The sequence below is a fragment of the Idiotropiscis lumnitzeri genome, chromosome 13, assembly GCF_059441095.1.
Source record: "Idiotropiscis lumnitzeri isolate Australia: NSW breed Sydney's pygmy pipehorse chromosome 13, RoL_Ilum_1.0, whole genome shotgun sequence".
In the NCBI taxonomy this organism is placed as follows: Eukaryota; Metazoa; Chordata; class Actinopteri; order Syngnathiformes; family Syngnathidae; genus Idiotropiscis; species Idiotropiscis lumnitzeri.
Genome location: NC_142403.1, coordinates 11,956,031 through 11,976,044, shown reverse-complemented (window position 1 = coordinate 11,976,044; position 20,014 = coordinate 11,956,031). Strand labels below are relative to the sequence as shown.

General features: G+C 40.7%; 1 protein-coding gene across 1 annotated transcript in view; it reads right to left on the bottom strand.

The window, feature by feature from the left end:
* The window catches only part of xpr1a (xenotropic and polytropic retrovirus receptor 1a), a 51,719-nt gene that overhangs the window by 12,674 nt on the left and 19,031 nt on the right, over nt 1-20,014 (bottom strand). The window contains exons 3-6 of the mRNA XM_088313836.1: nt 4,389-4,490; nt 1,066-1,286; nt 170-319; nt 15-98 (exon numbers count right to left, since the gene is read on the bottom strand). Coding sequence (XP_088169962.1) covers nt 15-98; nt 170-319; nt 1,066-1,286; nt 4,389-4,490 — 557 coding nt within the window. The remainder of the gene's footprint in view (nt 1-14; nt 99-169; nt 320-1,065; nt 1,287-4,388; nt 4,491-20,014) is intronic.

Genomic DNA, 20,014 nt, shown 5'->3' with positions numbered 1-20,014 from the left:
GCTGCAATTCTGACCTGAGCGGCCCCCAGCGGAGGAACTCGTAACCTCTTCATGGCCCGCTGACGATCTCCTCCCTCCAGCTCCGTGGTCACCAAAGTCTGGATGCACAAACGCGCGTCAAAGATCCCGCACATATTTACGCCAGTCGGACTCATGTGTACGTGCGCACCTCCGTCTCCGTGATGAGCTGTGTGATCTTCTTGCAAGTGTAGAAGGGCGCCACCTCCACGTGAGCCACACGCCAGTCGGCCCCACGGGAGGTGTCCAGAATCTTGTCATGCTTCTTCAGGATCTTGCGGAAACCGGTGAAGTTTAAATTCTGTGGACACGGACAGAGACGCACGCTGTTGAATATTCGGTGGACCCTCTGAAATCAATCGCAATCGCCTTCAGTTTTCACTTTAGATTTGATTGGATGTTGAACACATATTGTAGCTGCCCCAGACAATCATATTGCCATCACTTATTTCCCTTGATCAAGTTCTGTGTTATCTTTAAGACAGATGTAATCGGATGCACACCTCCCAAAAGGTTCATCTTTTGTTTTGTTATGTAGTGCACAAAATATTTTTCTTATAAATATGAGACAAGCGCTTGTGTTATTTATTCATTCTTCTATCGTCGCGTTGAAATTCTCCCATGGATGCCATTTTTGCACAGGATAGTTCTGATAGTTGAGTCTTAAAGACATTAAGAGAGACGGTCTGCAGTTCTTTGGATGTCATTCTGGGTTCTATTGGACCTCCTGGATGAGACATCATTGTGATCTTGGATTTATTTTTGTTGAATGATCACTCCTGGGAAGGTTCACCACTGTTGCCAGTTTTCTCCAGTTGTGCCTTGGAAATGGCTTTGTAATGTTTGATTTTGTTATTTGTTCTTAAATTCATTTTGATAATGGCATGCCAAGTATAATTTTGAGATCTTGTAGCCTACATCACTATTTACAGGTACAAGTGAAACGATTCTTTGATTCAACAAATCTGCTGCTAATCAGTCATGGGTGCGGCCAGTGAAAGTCAACTGCATTTCTTTTTCTTGAGTTCTGTGCTGAAATATAGATACCTGGTAGTTCTGCAGCAGGATGAGGCTCAGGTAGAACTCACTAAAGGCAAGCTTCAGATCCTTGATGTTGTGGTGTTTGCAGCGCTCCTCCTGCGACAGGTGGAACACGGTCTTGCGTTTGCGCAGCCCGGGGGGAGCGTTGCTTTCGCGCTGGGCGTCCAGAGACGATTGGAGCTCATTCTGCAAGGTGGCAAAGCGTCTCTGGGCTTCCGCAAGCTTTTCTGCGGAGAGGAAAGACAAATCAACATTTTTAGGGCTGCAGTATCAATCCGTTTTCTAGCACTTATCCTGTTCACGATCGTTATACAATGCTCAGACTGAGTTGCAGTCAAACACAGACGGGCGACCGTACTGCATGGTCAGTCACAATTCTATTTTCAGCTTCTATAAGTGTCCAAATGAGTTTGCCTGAGCTAACAGAGAGCTGTCGTCCTTACGACGTGCCAGTTTTCTGTTGTGTAAAAAGACAATCATTTATACTTGTGCAAAGGAACACTGACCATACCAAAATGGAGCATGTAAGGACACTGCATGGCATATTTTCACACTTTACGAGGGGTTTCCAGTTACTGTACAGACGTGAGTCACCTCCTTGTAATCTAATTGCACCCACTGTATATTTTTAACAACGGATTCTGTTTAGTATCCACGTGAATAATGAGAATGACATGTTGACGGCAAAGTGGTAAACTAATGTTTCAGGTTGCCGCCGGTGATCTATGACAAACTTCTGCTCTTCCGATGAAGCGAGCAACAAAGTATCCGTTTATACATCCTGTCTGCGTTCGGCCCATCTGTTCCAGGAAGCTTGAGTGCGGAGACTATTAGTCTACTCTGAACTGATATGTGAGAGGAATCATTATGTGGGTCAGAGATAGGTTACCACACGCAGACGGAGAGATAAACGAGGTGAATCCTGCGGGGTCAGGATAATAAATGGAATTGAATGAACTACCCCATGCATTTAGCCTGTAAATGTAAATCCTCCTGTTGGACTAAAATGATGACCATAATTTTATTTTTTTGTATGTCCTATCCCCTCCCCCTTTCCTTTTCATGCAGTTCAAATCCATCTAGAAATACACCTAATTCTGCTGCTACTGTTTAATTCTTGAGTCTATATAACAGTTTACTGTATATTTGATTGTATTTTAGCTTTTTTTAATTGATATGTACCTTATAAATCCATCCATCGATTTGCAGAGCCACTTATCCGCCAATGAAATGTATTATGGTGATAATAATAATAACTGTGGGAAAAACTCTTTAATTCTAGACATTCTAGATGACTTGCGATGTGTGCGGCACATGCTGGCATTGTGCCTGATCTGATCTTCTTGTCATATCACGTTACCAGGCTTACTCTCAACTTGAACAGCAATATTATGGGATGTGCCTACTCAGCACCAGCAGGTGATGCTTGTAAGAGGCGTGAGAAAGTCCAGGTCTAGATGCTGTGATGTGCTGTGGGAAAGTGAAATTCACAACAGCTGACCAGGCAGGGATGGGTTAATGAACCTAAACAGACAGGAGGAGGTGCGTTCCTTTTCCACTGTGGAAATTTCTCAAGGAAAATTATAATGGAGGAAAAAAGTCTCAAAACAGACAGGATGACTTAGTGGATTTCCTTAGGTGCATTTTTAGCCAGTTGTGCATGTTAGAGGCCCGGATTTGAGCGCAGTATAGCGCCAAAGCTTAAGAGAGGTCGCAACCCCTTTCACAGAGTGCTGCGCAAAAGCGAGAATGGAATGTGAAGTCAGCAGTGCACACAATTTATCTTCATGGCTCCACTGCAGAGAATCGCACCCACCTAACTGGCATCAGATAAAGTAGCCCAGACGACTTTTCAATTTATCCCTTCTGCGCTGAAAGGATGAGGCAAGGTAGGCGATATGTACTAAATCAGTGTGCGGATGCACAGATGCATCGGGAACAGTAAAACGTTGGCAGTCAAGATAGCCACATTAGCTTCACGTATAATAAGATCCAACACAAGAGCTGTTTAGTTTTAAGTCAAACCATAAAACTAGACGTCAGCCGTCAAAATAAATAGGTATGACCTTCCAGAAAAATAGAAGCATGCTTAGGAAGCACTTTGGTAACTCATTTTCTCCTTAACGTCTTCGACGGTGACCTTCCAGATATTTTCATTCACCTGCAAAGAATCTGCATGCTTCCGATGTGGAACCTTATGGCAAATCGACCTTGTCCTTTTATTGACCTGAACAATCTGCAGTGTCTAAAAAACCTCAAGAGGGAGCACCATGTGTCCTCGTCCTGAGCTCAAGTTCATTTCTAAAAGTCCGGCTACCAGAATAAATGACGGCCTCTGTCTCACGTTACACTGTGGCCACATTCTCCAGTGCTGCCCCCTGATATACTTGTCGGGCGGGGTGGACTTGCTCATCACAACATTCAATCTAAAAGGTAAGTAAACATGGATTCGTAAACCATCCTCTTTGTGACAAGCCAGTGGTTTAATGTAAACTCTTTCAATTTCAGTCAGCTCTCGCCATTTTTAGTGAATTCTTGCTATGCTTCAACTCTTACATTGTGCGGTGGCCGAAATGATTTATTGAGCACTGGACATGTCTTGTGGATCCAAACAATAATACAATTATTTTTAGAATTATTCAGGATTTTCCCCACTCATAAATAAAATATAATAATGGAATATGGATTATGATCAATTTAAAGCAACGTAATAAAATACAGGTGATCTGGAGCTAATCCCAATTCCCAAAATATTATTTTGCAATTGGATTACAGAAGGCGTGGGCAAACCAAGATGAGGCAAACTGTTTTTTCTTTAAGTTAAAATATGTATTTGTGAAATAAGGGTGCCCGAACACAATAATTTTAATTGCATGGTATCAGTATAATTACCATCACCATTACCGTTTCCTTTAATTTTATTTACAAAAAACAATGTTCAAAATATTTAATGGAATAAATGAATGCAAAATTCGAATGAACAAAAAGCATTTCAACTCACCAATTTTAGGAAAAACATTTTGAATAAATAAAATAACCTAATTATCAAATAACTTTCATGCTCGGTTTTTATTTTAATGTTTATGACGAATGTAAATTGAATGAATCCCTGAATAACATCTTCAGTTAATCTGCAACTGTTAGTTCTCAGTCACTCTTAGAAACTGTTTTCAATTTTTACCCCAAGAGGAAAAAACAAAGGCGTATATTGCGGTGTGGCATCAATTATTTGAAGTGGATGATGTAGTTGGTGATGAATACGCGTTTATAGGAGAAGAGGCCTCCATTTGATTAAATCAGTCAGTTGATAGCTGGTTAGTGTTAATTACCTGAATAAAAAGTGTTGATTTTCAACAGCTCCTTTTCACAGGTCTGGAAAAACCTCTCTTCAAATTTTGCGTAGTATCGCTTCACCGTGTCCTCATCTGTGACTGCAAGGTAAAGAGAAACCAAAAAAGGTCAGTTTGCAAAATTACACATTGATAACAATTGAGAGCATCGATTCCCAAACAATGACACACTTACAACTTTTTCGCTATTAAAAACAATGATATGGTTCTGCTCTTAATTAATTTTATCAACTAATGCAATTCATAAATAGAGGGACATAAAATGAAGGCAGTATTGAAATGTAGTCGACAGGAGAAGCTTTACGCCGGATAAAAAAGCGGCAGCAATGGATCCGATTGTAATGTCACCTCATAAACACTTGCCTCATAAACAGCAGCTATAATAGAACGACTGCCCGAGAGAGAGGCTTTCTATTCTGCAAAGTAATAAGAAAGACATGCCTCAGGCACTCTGTCAATATCCCTGCATGCAACACATACAAGTGCCACGCCAAGCATGATGAAAACGTATAAAACATTAAACAACATCCTCAAAATTTGACAAGAAAAAATTATGACATCCCGACTTCAATTCTAGAAAATAAAGCACACGCTGCAGGAGCAAACACTCCATTGCAGAAGGGCAAATTTAATGGGAAAAGAAAAAAGGGAAGTTCGCACAGCAGCTGTAATACAAATGAACCTTTCACCTGAAATGAGAGAAAGCAGCGCGTCGCTAACAAGATCATTAGTGTAAAGAGGACAGGAGGAAAAGAGGGAGCTAGCTACATGACTACAGCCACTGATGCGCTACGAAGGACAATTTGCTGCCCAAATAAGAACAGAATAACTTGAATATTCATCATTTGTAGGACAAAAAAAGTCAAAGCATTCTGTGCACCTAAGAAAATAAACGTGATGAGTGGATTCTTTTAAATTAGGAGATCTCTGCAGTGTGAAAATGCAGCTGCATTATTCATTCCAAAGAGTCGCTCTCGGATGCCGAAGCATGTGGGGCTCGGCAACATCAGCACCAGTGGCAACAACTCCGCTCGCTCACCTTCTGGCCAGCTGATGAGCCCGCTCAATTACTGAGTAGCCGCCAGAGTCAATATGCCACAACTGAATGACTAATGGGCCAGCGCGCTATTTTACATGAGCATTGAAAAAGGTTTGAATGAAGGTTGCTGCTGCTGATTGGCACTTAGGCAATTAAGCGTTCACATTAGGAATAAAAAGTAGAGAAGCAGCAAATGAAATGCATTCATCCTTTTAGATTTTTTTATTCAACTTATCATGATTAGGGTTGTGGGTCACATATCCAAAAGACAGATGAGCAAAGATCCTGGACTGGTCGCCAGGCCACCACGTAGACAGACATCATCGTCAATTACTCTTGTGGTGATAACCATGAAGCAAGAAGTTAAACTTCTTGCAGTGGTTTCTTAGAACTTATATGTACACTTGGACAATCGTAAAAAATATATAGAAATAAATAATGAAAATGGCCATTTTTAAATTACTGCAATAACAGTTAGTAGTCAATTTGATGTGAACTTGCTGAACAGTTTCTACGAAGAGAACTTAATGTGAGTGGGCGTGTCATTACTGGGGAAAATTAAACAATTTCACCTCATATGACCCAAAATGACCATTTATTTGTTACATCTTATGTATATCTTTGCTCGTCTATCTATGGCAGTGACATATAGCGGCAAGCAGAATAGCTAAATGCTCTTCTATTAGATGGCAGAATGTACTTCCTGCTTTATGTTCATTAAAAATCATGAATGTCAAAGGCGTGCCTTGGCTCAATAAAGACTGCTTTTATTCTGTGAACCTTCAGAACTGCTGGGATGATTTCCAAGAAAAGGCCAAGTGACGTTTGTCGCCGCAGACGTGCTCAATAATAAGAACTCTTGTCTTGACATTTAACGGCAGAATGTAACAGTTGGGATGGAATAGCATGTTATTTTGAGAGGAAATAACCAGAATCAGTCAACAACATTTCCTGGAATCATTTTGGAGGCCTTTTTGCTACCTTGCCACATAAAATCTATCTTAGTGTGAGTGAGGAAATTGAGGATGGAAGCTTCATCACTGTTCTTCTGCTGACCCAGGACACAGAGTGCGTACAGGTGTGTGTGTGTTTGTACATTTGTCACACACACACACGTGACATGAAAGAACAAAGACGGAATCGGCACACTGGGCTTCAGCTCCGGTTTCTTTGCGATCATCTCCTCAGCCGCTGCCTGAGCACGCATGAACATCACTTCATTAGGTCTTCTGAGCTCAGCTCCCGTAAATCCAATGAAAGCCAATCACCGAAGGTTTTCAAATTCATGCCGTGATTAAGGTGCATGGCGCATCTTTAATTGAATCCACTGAGCGTTTGGCGCAAATGTCACAGCTTCCATTTCGTCTGTGCACCGCGACTCCTCATTAAGCGCTCGTTTGGCTCGATGAGAGATTGAGTTGAACATCCTACACCGGAAGGAGGCAGACAGGTTGCTCCATTCTTCTGAATGGAATAGAACCAAATGTAACAAGAACCAACGCATTGCAAACTAATCGAACGGGCGGAGGTATAAAGATGCATCGAATTACATTAGAATAGAGGAGAAAAGTACATTTATTTCTATAATTTAATTAAAAAAGTTAAACGTCATATAAAGAGATTCATGAAATAGGAAACTATCTGTATTTTGTTGCACTGACTCCGTGCACCAAAATTGTCAGAAGAGGACTTTGCCATCCTCTTCACTGTTCAATGTTTTGAGGCTTTCTGAACTCTTGAACGCCCGGGCATTTATTTAGTGTGTGTGTGTGTGTGTGCGTGTCACGCAATGATGATGAACCGCCTCAGAGGGGAACCATAACGACCGTGTCCCTCAAAGGCTTTATTGTGACATACGTCTTTGCCTGCTCACCATGTGTGAACACACACACACACCATCTGACGTCCGTCATCCTTTTGTCTTCACATATTACATACCTGTGCGCTGACCTGTGTTCATGTGTGTTTGTGTAAATCTGGATCAACTCAATCCGCCAGATTAATAACAAAGGGATTATTATTTTATGACTCCCTCCTTCATTACTTGATGCTGCACTGAGCAACATTTATTCTTCATGTCGCTTTAAAAGTTCCGTATCTGCATGTTATGCTAATTATGTTTATCAAAACATGTGGTTACACATATAGAAAAACTGATTCAATAAATGTGAATGGTCATTATTTAGGAGTAGAATAAATAATCATTTTGCAGTGATTGTGTGACTCACTCAGATGGTACACGAGAATCACTCAATCAAAAACATTGTTGTGTTACGTTGTGATGGTTTTTGGAATCCAGTAAAGTACTTTTTAAAAAATGTATGCATAGTTTGGTTGTAAATCTTCAGTAAAATACATTTCCACTTCATCTAGCAAATTGTTTGTTTTCAAACATTTCTTCCAATTTTGTGAATCATTGTTTGAGCTGTGTTTGTTTTTAACCTCTTTAGTACTGGGAGGGTAAAGTATTTTTGAGGTGGTATTTATTCATGAAATACAGATACAAAATATTAGAAATCCAATTCCAGTCAAGGCAAATAATATTCAGAAAAGAAGTTATTAAAATGGAATGTACAGGCAGATTTAAAAGGTTGTTTGACTAAAGGAGACGGAAACGTCATATTCTTTTGAAATTATTTGGACTTTCTTGTAAAAAAGTACCCAATAAAATACCGTATCACATTTAAGAATTTATTAATTTAATTTCTTAATTTATTTTAGGTGTTACTGTTTAATCATCTTTATTTGTCACATACACTTAACATCGAAGAGATTTATAGATATAATAGCAAAATATTATTCTGTTGATTTGATATGATCTCCGCTCATGTGCAGAAAAATAAGTTGAATGCAACGTGCACGCAGATGCACAAAGAATTGAGCAGGTAGCCAGAAAAACAACTCTTGACTTGACCTCTAGTATTCCCAAAGCGAGGCGGTTGTAGACGGCATCGGCCTTCCTCTCCATCCCCCTCGCTCGACTTCAGTAGATTGTATAAATAAATGATGAGACGGCTTCCCCTCAACCAAACTACCCCCTCAAAAACACACACATTTTATCCCCAGGTTGTTTTATTTCCATGCAGGAATTCTGTCACATGACCCCAACTGTCAGCAAACAAATCCTTCATGGCGATCGCAAGCTTCCATCAGCAAAATGATTGACGCATACATCTCGTGCTGATTTTGAACAGTGTAGAAATAAATAAATTTGCATTTAAATTAAAATTGATTTCTTCCACTTAACCTGACATTATTTATTTGTCATTTAGGGTCACTTATTTATTTTTGTTTATTTTATTTTTGATTGGGACGAATGATCTACCACAATAGATCAAGATTAAAACACTTTGACTTCCCCCCTGCCCACAAAAATAAAAATTGTATTCAAGTTTAATAAATGTTGAAAAAAAGCAGAAATTATTTGCAATTTTGTGGCGGGTGGGCAAACGGTATGCATCCCCTCTCAATCTTCCCAAATAAAAGGACATGCATGCGCACGCACGTGCAATTTGTATGTCTGCATGTTATGACATCTTATTATGTCATGATAGCAATTTGGTCCCGGCGCCAATGAGGCCATTCCATTATCATTGTCATGGCTAATCTCGCTCCTCCCTGTGCATGCACAAGCAAAAGATGAAGAGCAGGACTGACTTATCTCTAGTCTAATATTAACCTACTGAGTGCATAATGTATGAAAATATTCAAATATATTTAACTTCACTTCCTCCATTGCCGGGCATTAAGGAAGAAACAAACATAGCACAAAACCGGCGACATACACTCACACCCACACGATTATTCTTTCATCTCTCTTTTCTTTTTTTTTGAAGCACGAATCCCCGTTCGGCCCTGCAGCCACAATTAAATCTCCCAATCACGTCTGTGATGCAGGCCGGGGGAACATTAAGAATGCACACTCACAAGCAGCCAGGCAAGACTGCAGGCGGCGGGCTCGGGAGCCGCGTCCCCCGGTTCTCCTTATTGTCTACTTTTTATAGCAGCAGACTGCAAGCACAGCAGGCCCAAAGAGGAGTGCAAACGACATCACACGCTCGCCTCGCTGCGAGACGGTTGAGCTCCGATCTGCACTGATGTCTGGTCACAAATGGAGTCTCACCCAGCTAATTCCGGGCAAAAAGCGGGGTATTCTGGGAGTGGGGTTCACCCTGATTCGTAGTCAATGGCAGACCATATTATGCAATAAGTTATGAAGAAGTGGAAACAAAAGAAAATAAATCATGTATAACACTGAATATAGTGCAAGACGGTCACACTAAATGAGAAAAAAATTGCACACGACTGTAAACAAGTCATTTAACTTTGTGGCAGGGGTTTCTATTAAAAAAAAAATAATAATAATGTCAGATTTTACTACGACAACAATTAGAAGCTGTTGTCATGGCCGAGCGGTTATGGCACTGGAGAAGAAATGAAATTGTGATATATACGTATTGTATATGGTATGAAAATGACTGTAAGAACAGGAATAAGTGACGCTTGTGGGAGTCATGAAGTGTCTTTTTTTTGTTGTTGTTGTTGCAAAGCTGTCTTTTTCCTGCCCCTTTTTCGTGTGTAAATTCTAACTAAGCATTTTCTTTCTGCTAGCGTGCAACAATTCCCCACAAACATGACAAACGAGCGAGTAGGACCTAAGGATGTACAATCGATGAGGGTGTGCTAAGTCAGCAGATTTAGCGGAGAGCTGACTTGGCGTGGACAAAAGCAGAGAGGAGGCTAAACTTAAAAAAATTCAACAAAATCCAGTATAATTGTGTCACATAATCAGACAATCAGAAAGTCCACACAGAAGAGTTTTAAGGACCTGAATGTAAAGTATGCCTGCTTTCTTCCTGCTTGGTAAATCCCATTGTTTTGTCTTGCATCTAGTTTCCTTTTGTAGGTACGCTCCTGCTGGCAAGTTTTACTTTTTCAAAACAGTTTGTGTCAGACCTCTCACGTTCTCTGCAATTGGAAAAAGGCGAACTGAAAGCAGCTTTTGGCAACTCATATGAAGAAATGCTGGCCTGGACTTCAATTGTATTCCTCGGAATGTTCATTATTTTAGGTAAAAAAAGTATACGCTTGACAAAGAGGTCACTCAGTGGTTCAGGATTAATATTCATAATTCAATCGATATTTAAAGCCAACATCACATTCCTTCATAGTGCTGCATGGCTTGGATAAAAAACACTAAATCAGACTAAATCTCTGTGACGCAGCCAAATAACGGAAGATAAGCATCAATGTCACAGTAGGCGAGCTCAGGCGTTATACAGATTCCGCATTTAACATTCATTGAAGAAAATCCAATCTAAAAGGGACCAGGCCTGATTTAAGCCACTGAGGATTTTCATAGTGCACATGGGCTTACCGGCCACTTAATTAGGTACACTTGAACAATCTTATTTCTATTATCTTTACAAAGATAATTGAGATTCTCTGTCAAAGGGTGGTCGGTTTGCATTTGATTGTGTTGCTGTACCTAATGCTGAGTCCATTTAAGTTATTTTTGAGCAGTATGAACGTATGCGAGGCGAGTCGCTACTCTATGTATGAGTTTGTGCAACAATCTGGCGAAACAGACCGCAAGAGTCCGTATAGCAGGTTGTTCTCAGCTAATTATGCATCGGTTCACCGAGCTGGAAAAATTACACTTATAGGAAAGGAAATCAAATTACTCAATTAGAGGAGATGTACAGGAAGAAAAAGAGCTGAGCTGGAATATGAGGAGGGAGGACAGGCTCGGTTGAGAGAGAGAGAGAGAGAGGGAGCGAGAGAAGGGGTCATTTTCAAGGTGAGTGTCCATTCACAACCTTTTCACTGAGTCGCTTTCATTTAGAAAATACAGGATAGGTTTTTAACATTTCCCCACTGTGTGCGTGTGGTGTCGTATCAGTGATGGCGAAGAGGAAAAGTCTATATTGCAACGGCGCGGCAGTGTCACACGCACAGGTCGAAATGTAATTCTGTCCTGGTTGCTCAGTACAATATGGCTGAAAAGACAAAGAAAGTGGCATCGCTAATCAAAGAAGAAAGCCACCGTTTTGCTTCTGTTTGCCACTAAGTGCACAAAGTGAGCTGTGTTTATTCATTATGCAGAGACTTGCCTCCCAGACACAAAGCATGCCTCCCTGTATTGCCACATCATGAGCTGAGAGTTATATAGGCCAGAGTTTAACGTGACAACACAACAGAATATTTTTCAAACTTTTACTATTTAGTGGTAAACCACTTTTTAAACTTAAATGTGTCCGCGACAGCTAATACAATATGGTCATTTTAATAATCCATTAGTCAGTGGATTATTTTGTCGATTAAAAAAACGTTTTAATTCCATCATTTCGTTCAAAAACAGGACATTATTTCATAATGACATTGTATAAAATGTACACAGAGAATTTGATTCAGTTACAGTTTGGGGCTGTAAAATGACTGAAAACAGGCAAAATTGTTGGCTGTTGTTTTCCAAAGTAACAGCAGATGTTTAAAAATGTCAATTCATTTGATAAACTATTATTTGTCAATTAATTGATTCTTCGTTGATTCTCTAGATTACAATGGCTGACGGGTACATAACCCAAATTAACAGTTGTTGAAGTCGCCACGCAGGCGATTTTGATTTTTGAGTTGCGAGCAAATATTTGAGTAGTGAGTGTCAAATAGTAGCAGCAAACTTCATGACAAGTGGCAGAGAGTGAAGAAGTGCCTTACTTCATGCTGTTTATTGCACATTTCTAACATAAAAATTAAAGTGTATTGAACCAAGCCCCATAACTTGTGAATTTCCTCTAGCTTAATGCTAACGCATAACACAAAACGTCACAGACATGCTAATTAAATTAGCATCAATGTTTTTGTTTTTTTTATGAGTTTGAACATAATAAGCACATCAATTGACATAGAAAGACACAACAACAGTATTCCTAAGCATATATTCTTTATCCTCTGTGAAAAATGACTTATATTATTCTAGTAATAAACTTAATTGTAAAGGTCAGAGGAAGCTGGGGGGGAAAAACAAAAAGCAATCCACTAAAAATATTTTCTCTCATTAGCCGTGCTGGCCTACGAGGTCACGGCTAATTAAGACAGCAATAATGTTTATGTTCTGCAATAATGTTTATGTTATGCTCCCTATTCAAACGTGCCGGATAATTCCCACCTAGTCTGTAGCGAGCACATACGGTGGCGCTTCATGTCTCATGTCATTGCCACATGACACCATGCTGTCCGTCATCTTTTGGTGGCTTTAGCGTCTTCTCTTGCTTTTTTGTCACGGCAATCCATATTAGCCTCCTCCTCTTTTCACTCAGTCTTCCTCTCTCAACCCTCCCAGTCTTTCCGCTCCGACGAGGTTGTTGAAATGACCCCCACGCAACCAAGTGGAAGCGATGAGGGCGCTGCGCTCACCCCGCTGCATTCATACAGAAAATAAAATAACAGGAGGCCGTCCGTGCCGAGAGGCCACAATGAAGTCGTCAAGGTCACCTGACTCCAGCTCACTTGCATTGCACAAGTAGAAACAGTTCCACCACTCATCATCTCACCAGCGCAATCTCATCCAATCCAACTCCAAAGCTTTTTTAAAAATGTTTTAGTTGGCTTTTTAAGAAATAGGAAATGGCTAAAATATGTATAACTGCTTACAACACGAGAGAGCAGAACAGTCAATCAAAATTCTGAGCAATTCCCGTGTAGCTCATATTGCAGGCAGTGGTTGTAATTTGTCATTTACGACTTTTACATTTAAGAAAAGTGTCACAGCAAGATTTCAGTCATTAAAACGTGGCAACATTTCTCGGCATTACTGTCGCTGTAACATTGCGACTGCTGTGCCTTATGGCGTCCATTTAAAAAAAAAAAAGTGTGAACAAGGACACAAGAGACGACGAGCGAGGCTGTGCTGTTGATTTTGCATAGCCTTGAATCATCTCTATTTGCTTTGATCGCCAATATGACCGCAGAAAACACACACCAGTGTTGACGTGTCAAGTGTCATTCTCAACAAAGACAGATGGTGTTATTGGTGTGCATTTTCTGAAAAGATTTCACAAACTTGATGGATGGAAAAGGGATATTAACTGTCTAGTAAATAAGGGGCCATTAAACACACAAATGGACTTCATGAAAAGGGCCCACTCCGCCCTTTACATTCTGGTATGAAATTTAATAGAATGTGATAAAAGCTTAAGACAAATGCACTTTGTATGCCAACAAAGAAAACCAGATGTAAAAAAAAAAAAAAAAAAAAAGTCTGTCCTCGCTGACCTTCAGAAATGCAAAGAATATTTGTGGGAAAGAAATGTGAATACGGTTCAACTATTGTTGAAGAAAATCGTTTCTTTAAAGCAAAGAGAAAATCACAAATGCACCTTGCTGCTTTTTGACAGCTATAATAACAGACAACCACCTGGTAGGAGGAAAATTGCCGCCGCGCTCCATTTTCTGCAAAAAACGATTGCATACGCGTGAATGTCCCTTCCTCTTTTTAGCGGGTTGCTTGGCTGGGAGTGACATTGTTATTATCGACACCCAGCGCCCCCGCCTCGTTCGCTTGGATCCAGTAGCCATTAGCAACCAACTACGGGAGTTGGCCTGGCCACTGCGGCAGCCAATTGCTGCCACATCACTGAATGGCAATGAGCAGGTGTTCCCGATTCTGGACACGACGCTTTGATAAAAAAAAAAAAAAAAAAAGATTGAATGTGTTTGTGCTGATTACTGCATCAGATGCAGCCTAACTGATAAAGGCTGCGACGTTGAATCAAAACAATAGCGGGAAACATGACACTTGTAATAGCAGACACGCCGGACACAAAACTGCATGCCGGAAGAAAGCGGTGAGCGTCGAGTACGGTAATCAATATCCGTTGATTAAGCCTGCACAACATATTGCATGGCAGGCAACAGCGCTTTTTCTGTGTGCCTGCAAATCAATATTCAGCTTTCTGATTGGGATTGTGGGGGTGTGTGCGTGCGGGGGTGTGTGGGTGTGTGTGTGTGTGTGTGTGTGAGCATACATCACAAAGAAGAGAAGACGCCGCGTGAAAATGTCAAATGTCTCTGCAAAATCACTATAGCCACCAAAAAACCAAAAACTATTTTGTAGGCCTAGTTTCCTGGAAGTGTGCCATGTACAATTCATATTTATCTAACAACATGATCATAGATGAACACAATTAACTATTTGGCTTGCTCTGACCAACCACGGGAAAGAAAAATGCACAGACAATTTTCAAAATCAAAATAAAAAAAGAGAAACGCTTTGAAATGAAGAGAATGGATAGTCGTGAATAAAGTAAGAACAGATATCGGATTTTAGGTTACAAACAGTGCTGACGAAACAGAATGGATAGATCGCAATCTGAAACACAGACATGAAAAGTAGTGTAGCATAGCTGTGCACCTTGCGGCACCTGTATGAATATCACTGCACGATCCCAGCTCAAATATATCGGCAACGACTGCGAGGCAATCTTTAGACATGCTGGGGCACGGAATTGGGGTTGCATAATTGTTTGTGGCCACGGCTCCGTTTTATGAATTGCTCAGAGGACTTCTTGGTTTTAGTGTGGCAGCTGATCCTTTGTTTCGCGTCATCCTTTATAAATCAGAGACCTGCTCAAATTCTTGCCTGTCTTTGTTTGCCGTGGCTTATTTGAAATACGATGGATCAGACCCACTATTGATTGGATAAATATAGAAAAAAAACATATAAACATGCGTACAAAAAAAAAAATATGTGGACTGAAAATAATCTCTGTCCACATGAACCAACATATTTTAATTAATCTTGTAACATTCTATCGTAAAGTATGAGCCTGCTATCATGTCAATCATTTGGAAAATATTGACCTGCTACATGGAGTGTGCAACAGTCCTGGTACTCATTGGCACAGAAACACAAAAACCCTTTTACACTGAATGCCCCACTGGGAGTGTGTGGGGGTGCGCGCGTGTGTGTGCATGTGAGTACAGCATACAATCTCTGTTATGGGAAAAAGACGACTCTGAATGAATGCTGCCATAGTTGTGTGTGGCAGCATTGCAACAAATCACATGTTGGATTGGACTTTTGGAGAATAATATGAGCTGTGGATGACATTCTACTGCTGCAGGTGTGCGTGTCGAGGCACTTACTGCAAAAGCTCAATTATGCTAATATGGCTTTGCCTGTGATTCCACAGAAGCTCGCCATGTCAGTGTGACCATATATGAATACAAGAACACCTACGGGAAGTGTGCGCGCGTGTGTGTGTGTGTGTGTGTAAAATGAATCACATCTAATAGCGACATTACATTCTAGTGGGTGAATTTAATCAGGTCTGTAATAAAAGCATGGTGGGCTGATGGAGAAGGGTCCCACGGGAGTCGCAGCCATCAAAGCATCACAACCTGGGACAACCCGTCACATATGGCGTCCGCCCCCCACCTCATCCCTATCGTCTCTCATCTGTCATCGATGGGTGAAACCTTGTTCTAATCCCCTTTAGTGTCCCACAGATGAGTAGAATCCACCCCAAAATCCTCACATGCGGAGCCCGCATCCACTCTCTGCCGACTTGGGCTTGGGGGGCACTTTGGGCCTGAGCAGCTGATGATGGATGTGACAAAGAGGGCTCTTCTGGCGGGTTGCGTAAGCTCCGCAAAGCTGACATGTTATTCATTACAACAGGCTGGAAATGTCCTTTAAGGACTCGGAATTGTCACCGAGCTGCGCTCCAAATGATCGACTAAATTTTGATGGATGGGGTGACGCCGGCTCGGCTCGTCAACGGGTATCAGCCTCAGAGGGGGGGGGGGGTGTACACAGGTGTGCGTGCTATTGTGAGTGAATGCAGCCTAAGGAGCAATCACGCTGAAATGTGACATTACAGCTTCAACAAAATATTGGCTTCAAGGTGTGCACTTATACATTTTAATTTTTTTTAATTCCCTCCTCCAACAGAATTTTTTTATTCAACTGAACTGGTTATGAGTCGCATTACTGAAGAAAATAAAAGGAAAATGTGTGGCTAATGGCAAGAACGTGGATGGCCAACCAAAATGTATTCAGTATCGAGACAAAACTTGTCAAAATTCCAATGTGCACAACGATTCGGTCAAAAAGATAACCTTACATATATTTTGCCCTTTAAAACAAGAATTACAACCTCTGCCAAGGCTGGCAGTGCAGCTCATGTTTGTGCTTGCCATATCAACATTTCAAATCTTGTGACTCATCGTTATGATCACCAAAATTGCACACCAAGGCAAGTTTGCTTGCCGTTAAATAAATCATTGTTGTCATTTCAAGTACGTTTAGTGGCCTCTTGGAAGAAACTTCCTGCTGCAACTTGTTGGATGCTGCTGGATGCAGTAACTAATTGAAACATAAACTGCTGGTTTAAAAAAAAAAAAAAAAATTAAATTGTTGCGATACATTTGAGGCTTTTTGCTGAGCTTTTTTAAAATGTTTATTTTAGCAAGAGTCACCGACTACTAAACTGTATGTCTGGCTTCATCGTTTGCCCTTGGTTTAGTTCCGTATTCAGCCGACTGTTGTTATTATTTAGCTCACAAAGAATTTGTGATAGGTGCCTATTAGATTCTACAAGTTCACCTTTTGAAGTGTCTGTGAGTAAACACTCTTGTGTTGAGTATTTTTAAATTGGATTTTGGACACAAATGAAAGTGATGTGACTTCAAAACACCACGGCGGTCATCTATATTTGCTGTTGAATGATGTGACAAACTTACGTTTGACCGGCCAATGGCGACGCTAACATTAGCCTGAGGGCCGACGTCTGTTAATGTTTTACATCAGAAGGGCGCTGTTAACTCCCGCAGGGTTATTATTGCTGGGGGCCCTTAAATTCGTCAACCTCCACTTAAGTATGTCAACTAGACAGAGAGTATCAACCTGTTGGTGTACATGCTACTTCCTCTTACAGGGAAGGCCAGATTTTGAGTCAGTCTGGATTTAAGAGTGGAAATCCACATACTGGTAAGTCGAAGGCAGCGCTTGCTCTCACTGTGCCTGTAAACATTCCGGGGCCAGCTCACTTTTAAAGTCATCTTGCTGAGCAAACAGAGGGCCGTGACGGTGCAAAATTCCTGCGTTGACAATCAGGCTTAGGGAAGTGTGATTATAGCTGAACGGACTGTGGCCTGAAGGCCTGCCAGAGGTGCACTGCGGCGAGAGAACAGAAAGGGGAAAAAAAAAAAAAAAAGAGAGGCCTCGGGCACTTTCAACTTTGTTTATGTGTCCAATGCATTTTGTCACGATTATGCAGATGATGACGCCAGTATTTATTGCTGGTCACCTTCACTCAGTCAGAATTTTGAGTTTCGACAAGCTGCTTTTCATGTTGTCCAGTCTCTTCTGAGGAGACAGAAAAAGCTAAGGTCATTGTCTTTGTGATCGCAAGTGAGTTAAGAGGAAATATTCCAACCATTGGAACTCAATAATAGACGTGATCTCTAAATAGACGTTTGCATCCGAGTTTTCTTCTGGATGGTGAGTTTCCTTTCCTCTCATCAATTGCTTGTGTGTGTTTGGCTGAAATGTCTCCCGTCCAGGTTTTATCACAGCGCCTTGAGGTTTGTTCGCTGGTGAGGGCAGCCTCACACGTTATTGTGACTCATACGTTCAATCTGGTTTGCCTTCCTTAAGCGCGCACTGGCTGACCCTGATTTCAAAGGCGCTTCTTGGCTTCGTTCCATCTTACTTGAGGATTTGCTTTCCTTGAGAGGAGTGAGAGCCACTGGGCTTTACAGTCCCGTGACGTTCTTCATCTTTTTGTTCCTTACAGTGTCAGAACTGAACTGGGGAAGAGAGTCTTCACTTTTGCTGGATTTCTAAAACAGAGTGAACTGAAGCTCTCACGCAAGTCGAGCCTTTGGATGAGACTATTGCACAGTGCCTGTGATTATGATTTGTTACAACATTTACTGTGTGCTAAAAAGCATTTGTACTTCAGAACACGACACAGTGCACGTGCAAAAATTTGTATTCAAACTGGTTTATTTTCACCCTCCAATGTTTTTTCATGACGTGTGCTGCTGACCTCTTGGCTGACTTGATATTTAAACAATAATTTAAAAACTATTCAAACCTTGAATTGAAAGCAATTGGTCATATAAAGGAGCCACTAGGGCTGCTCGATTATGTGGGGGAAAAAATAATTATGTAATTGTAATAATTGAAATCATGATTGTTCAAATTATTGTTTTGGGGGGAATTAAAACAAAAAAAAATGTTTACATGCAAACAATATTAAGACAAAGTTAAAAAAAAGGTGCAAATGTATAAATTGGAGTATGGTTTCCTTGTATAAACAAACAGTGCATTGGAGTTTATTTGCAACACACCTAAATTGCCATATAACTATTGTAACATTTAATTAAAAATTTCTATAGAACGTTCAAATTTGAACAACTCACATTGTAAAATGAGTACTATTTTAACAATGATATATATGTAATATAGTATAATCATTTTTTACAATTATGCCAATTTTGGTATTGAGTGTAATAATTGCAATCATAATTGAATTTCGATTAATTGCACAGCACCAGTAGCCATCTTTAAAAAGAAAATTCAACGACGTCATTTTTGAGTGAAAAACAATCGAGACAAGCAAAATTGCACATCCACTAAAAGAGCAGAATTGAGCAAACTAGTTATTTGTTTTGTCAACATACACATTTGCAAGTTCTCTGCTTAGTATCCTGAACAACTGCTGCGGATTCTCTGCAGGTGCATGTGCAGGTGTCGAGGGCGAGTACGTGTACGTCGTGAAAGCGCTCTCGAAATAAAGATGTCTGGATTGCACGACTGGTAATTGGGCAGAGTCCTCATCGCATGGCCTGGGATACGGCTGAATTTCCGTCCAAACAATTCGATTGTGTCCTTTCTGTCACTGCGGCATCCTTCAGTTATTTCTCATCCAATTACACATGGAAAAAAAGCAAAGTTCGGCCATTCATCACAGCAGCATTACGTTGAATTTCCACTGAATGGGAGGGTCAAAGTTGAATCTGTGTGCAGGTCAGAAAGGGGGGTGGGGAATCTTTTTTTTGCGCACAAACATGGTCTTGACCACTGTACCATTTACAAGCCAGGTGTACTATATTATTTATTTCATAGTGAGCGAGTTTCAATGTAAGAGCTCTTGGCTGAATTTGCGGTATTTCCTCAACAATACAGACAACAGACACAGCGCACACACTCGAAAACTGTTTGTCCAAACTCCATAATTTAGATGAAGGTTTATGCAATATTCATGTCAATTTCATGCATCTATAGTCGCACACTGCTCACACCCGTGACCAAACAATCTTGTGGAAAACGCAAGAGGATCAAGGAAAAAAATGGTAGTTTTCTGACAGGCTTTGTGTGACTTAATGCAAGGCAAGCTATGATTCCATGAACGCAACAATAACTATCACACACACAATATGCATGAACATGAATTCAAGTTCCGCCTTATATGACGTGATGTTCGAATGACTGCTACAGCGTCTCTGCGCCTGCTCAGCCTCCCCATTAAAAATAAAGTTGTGTTTCAAAGTGTGG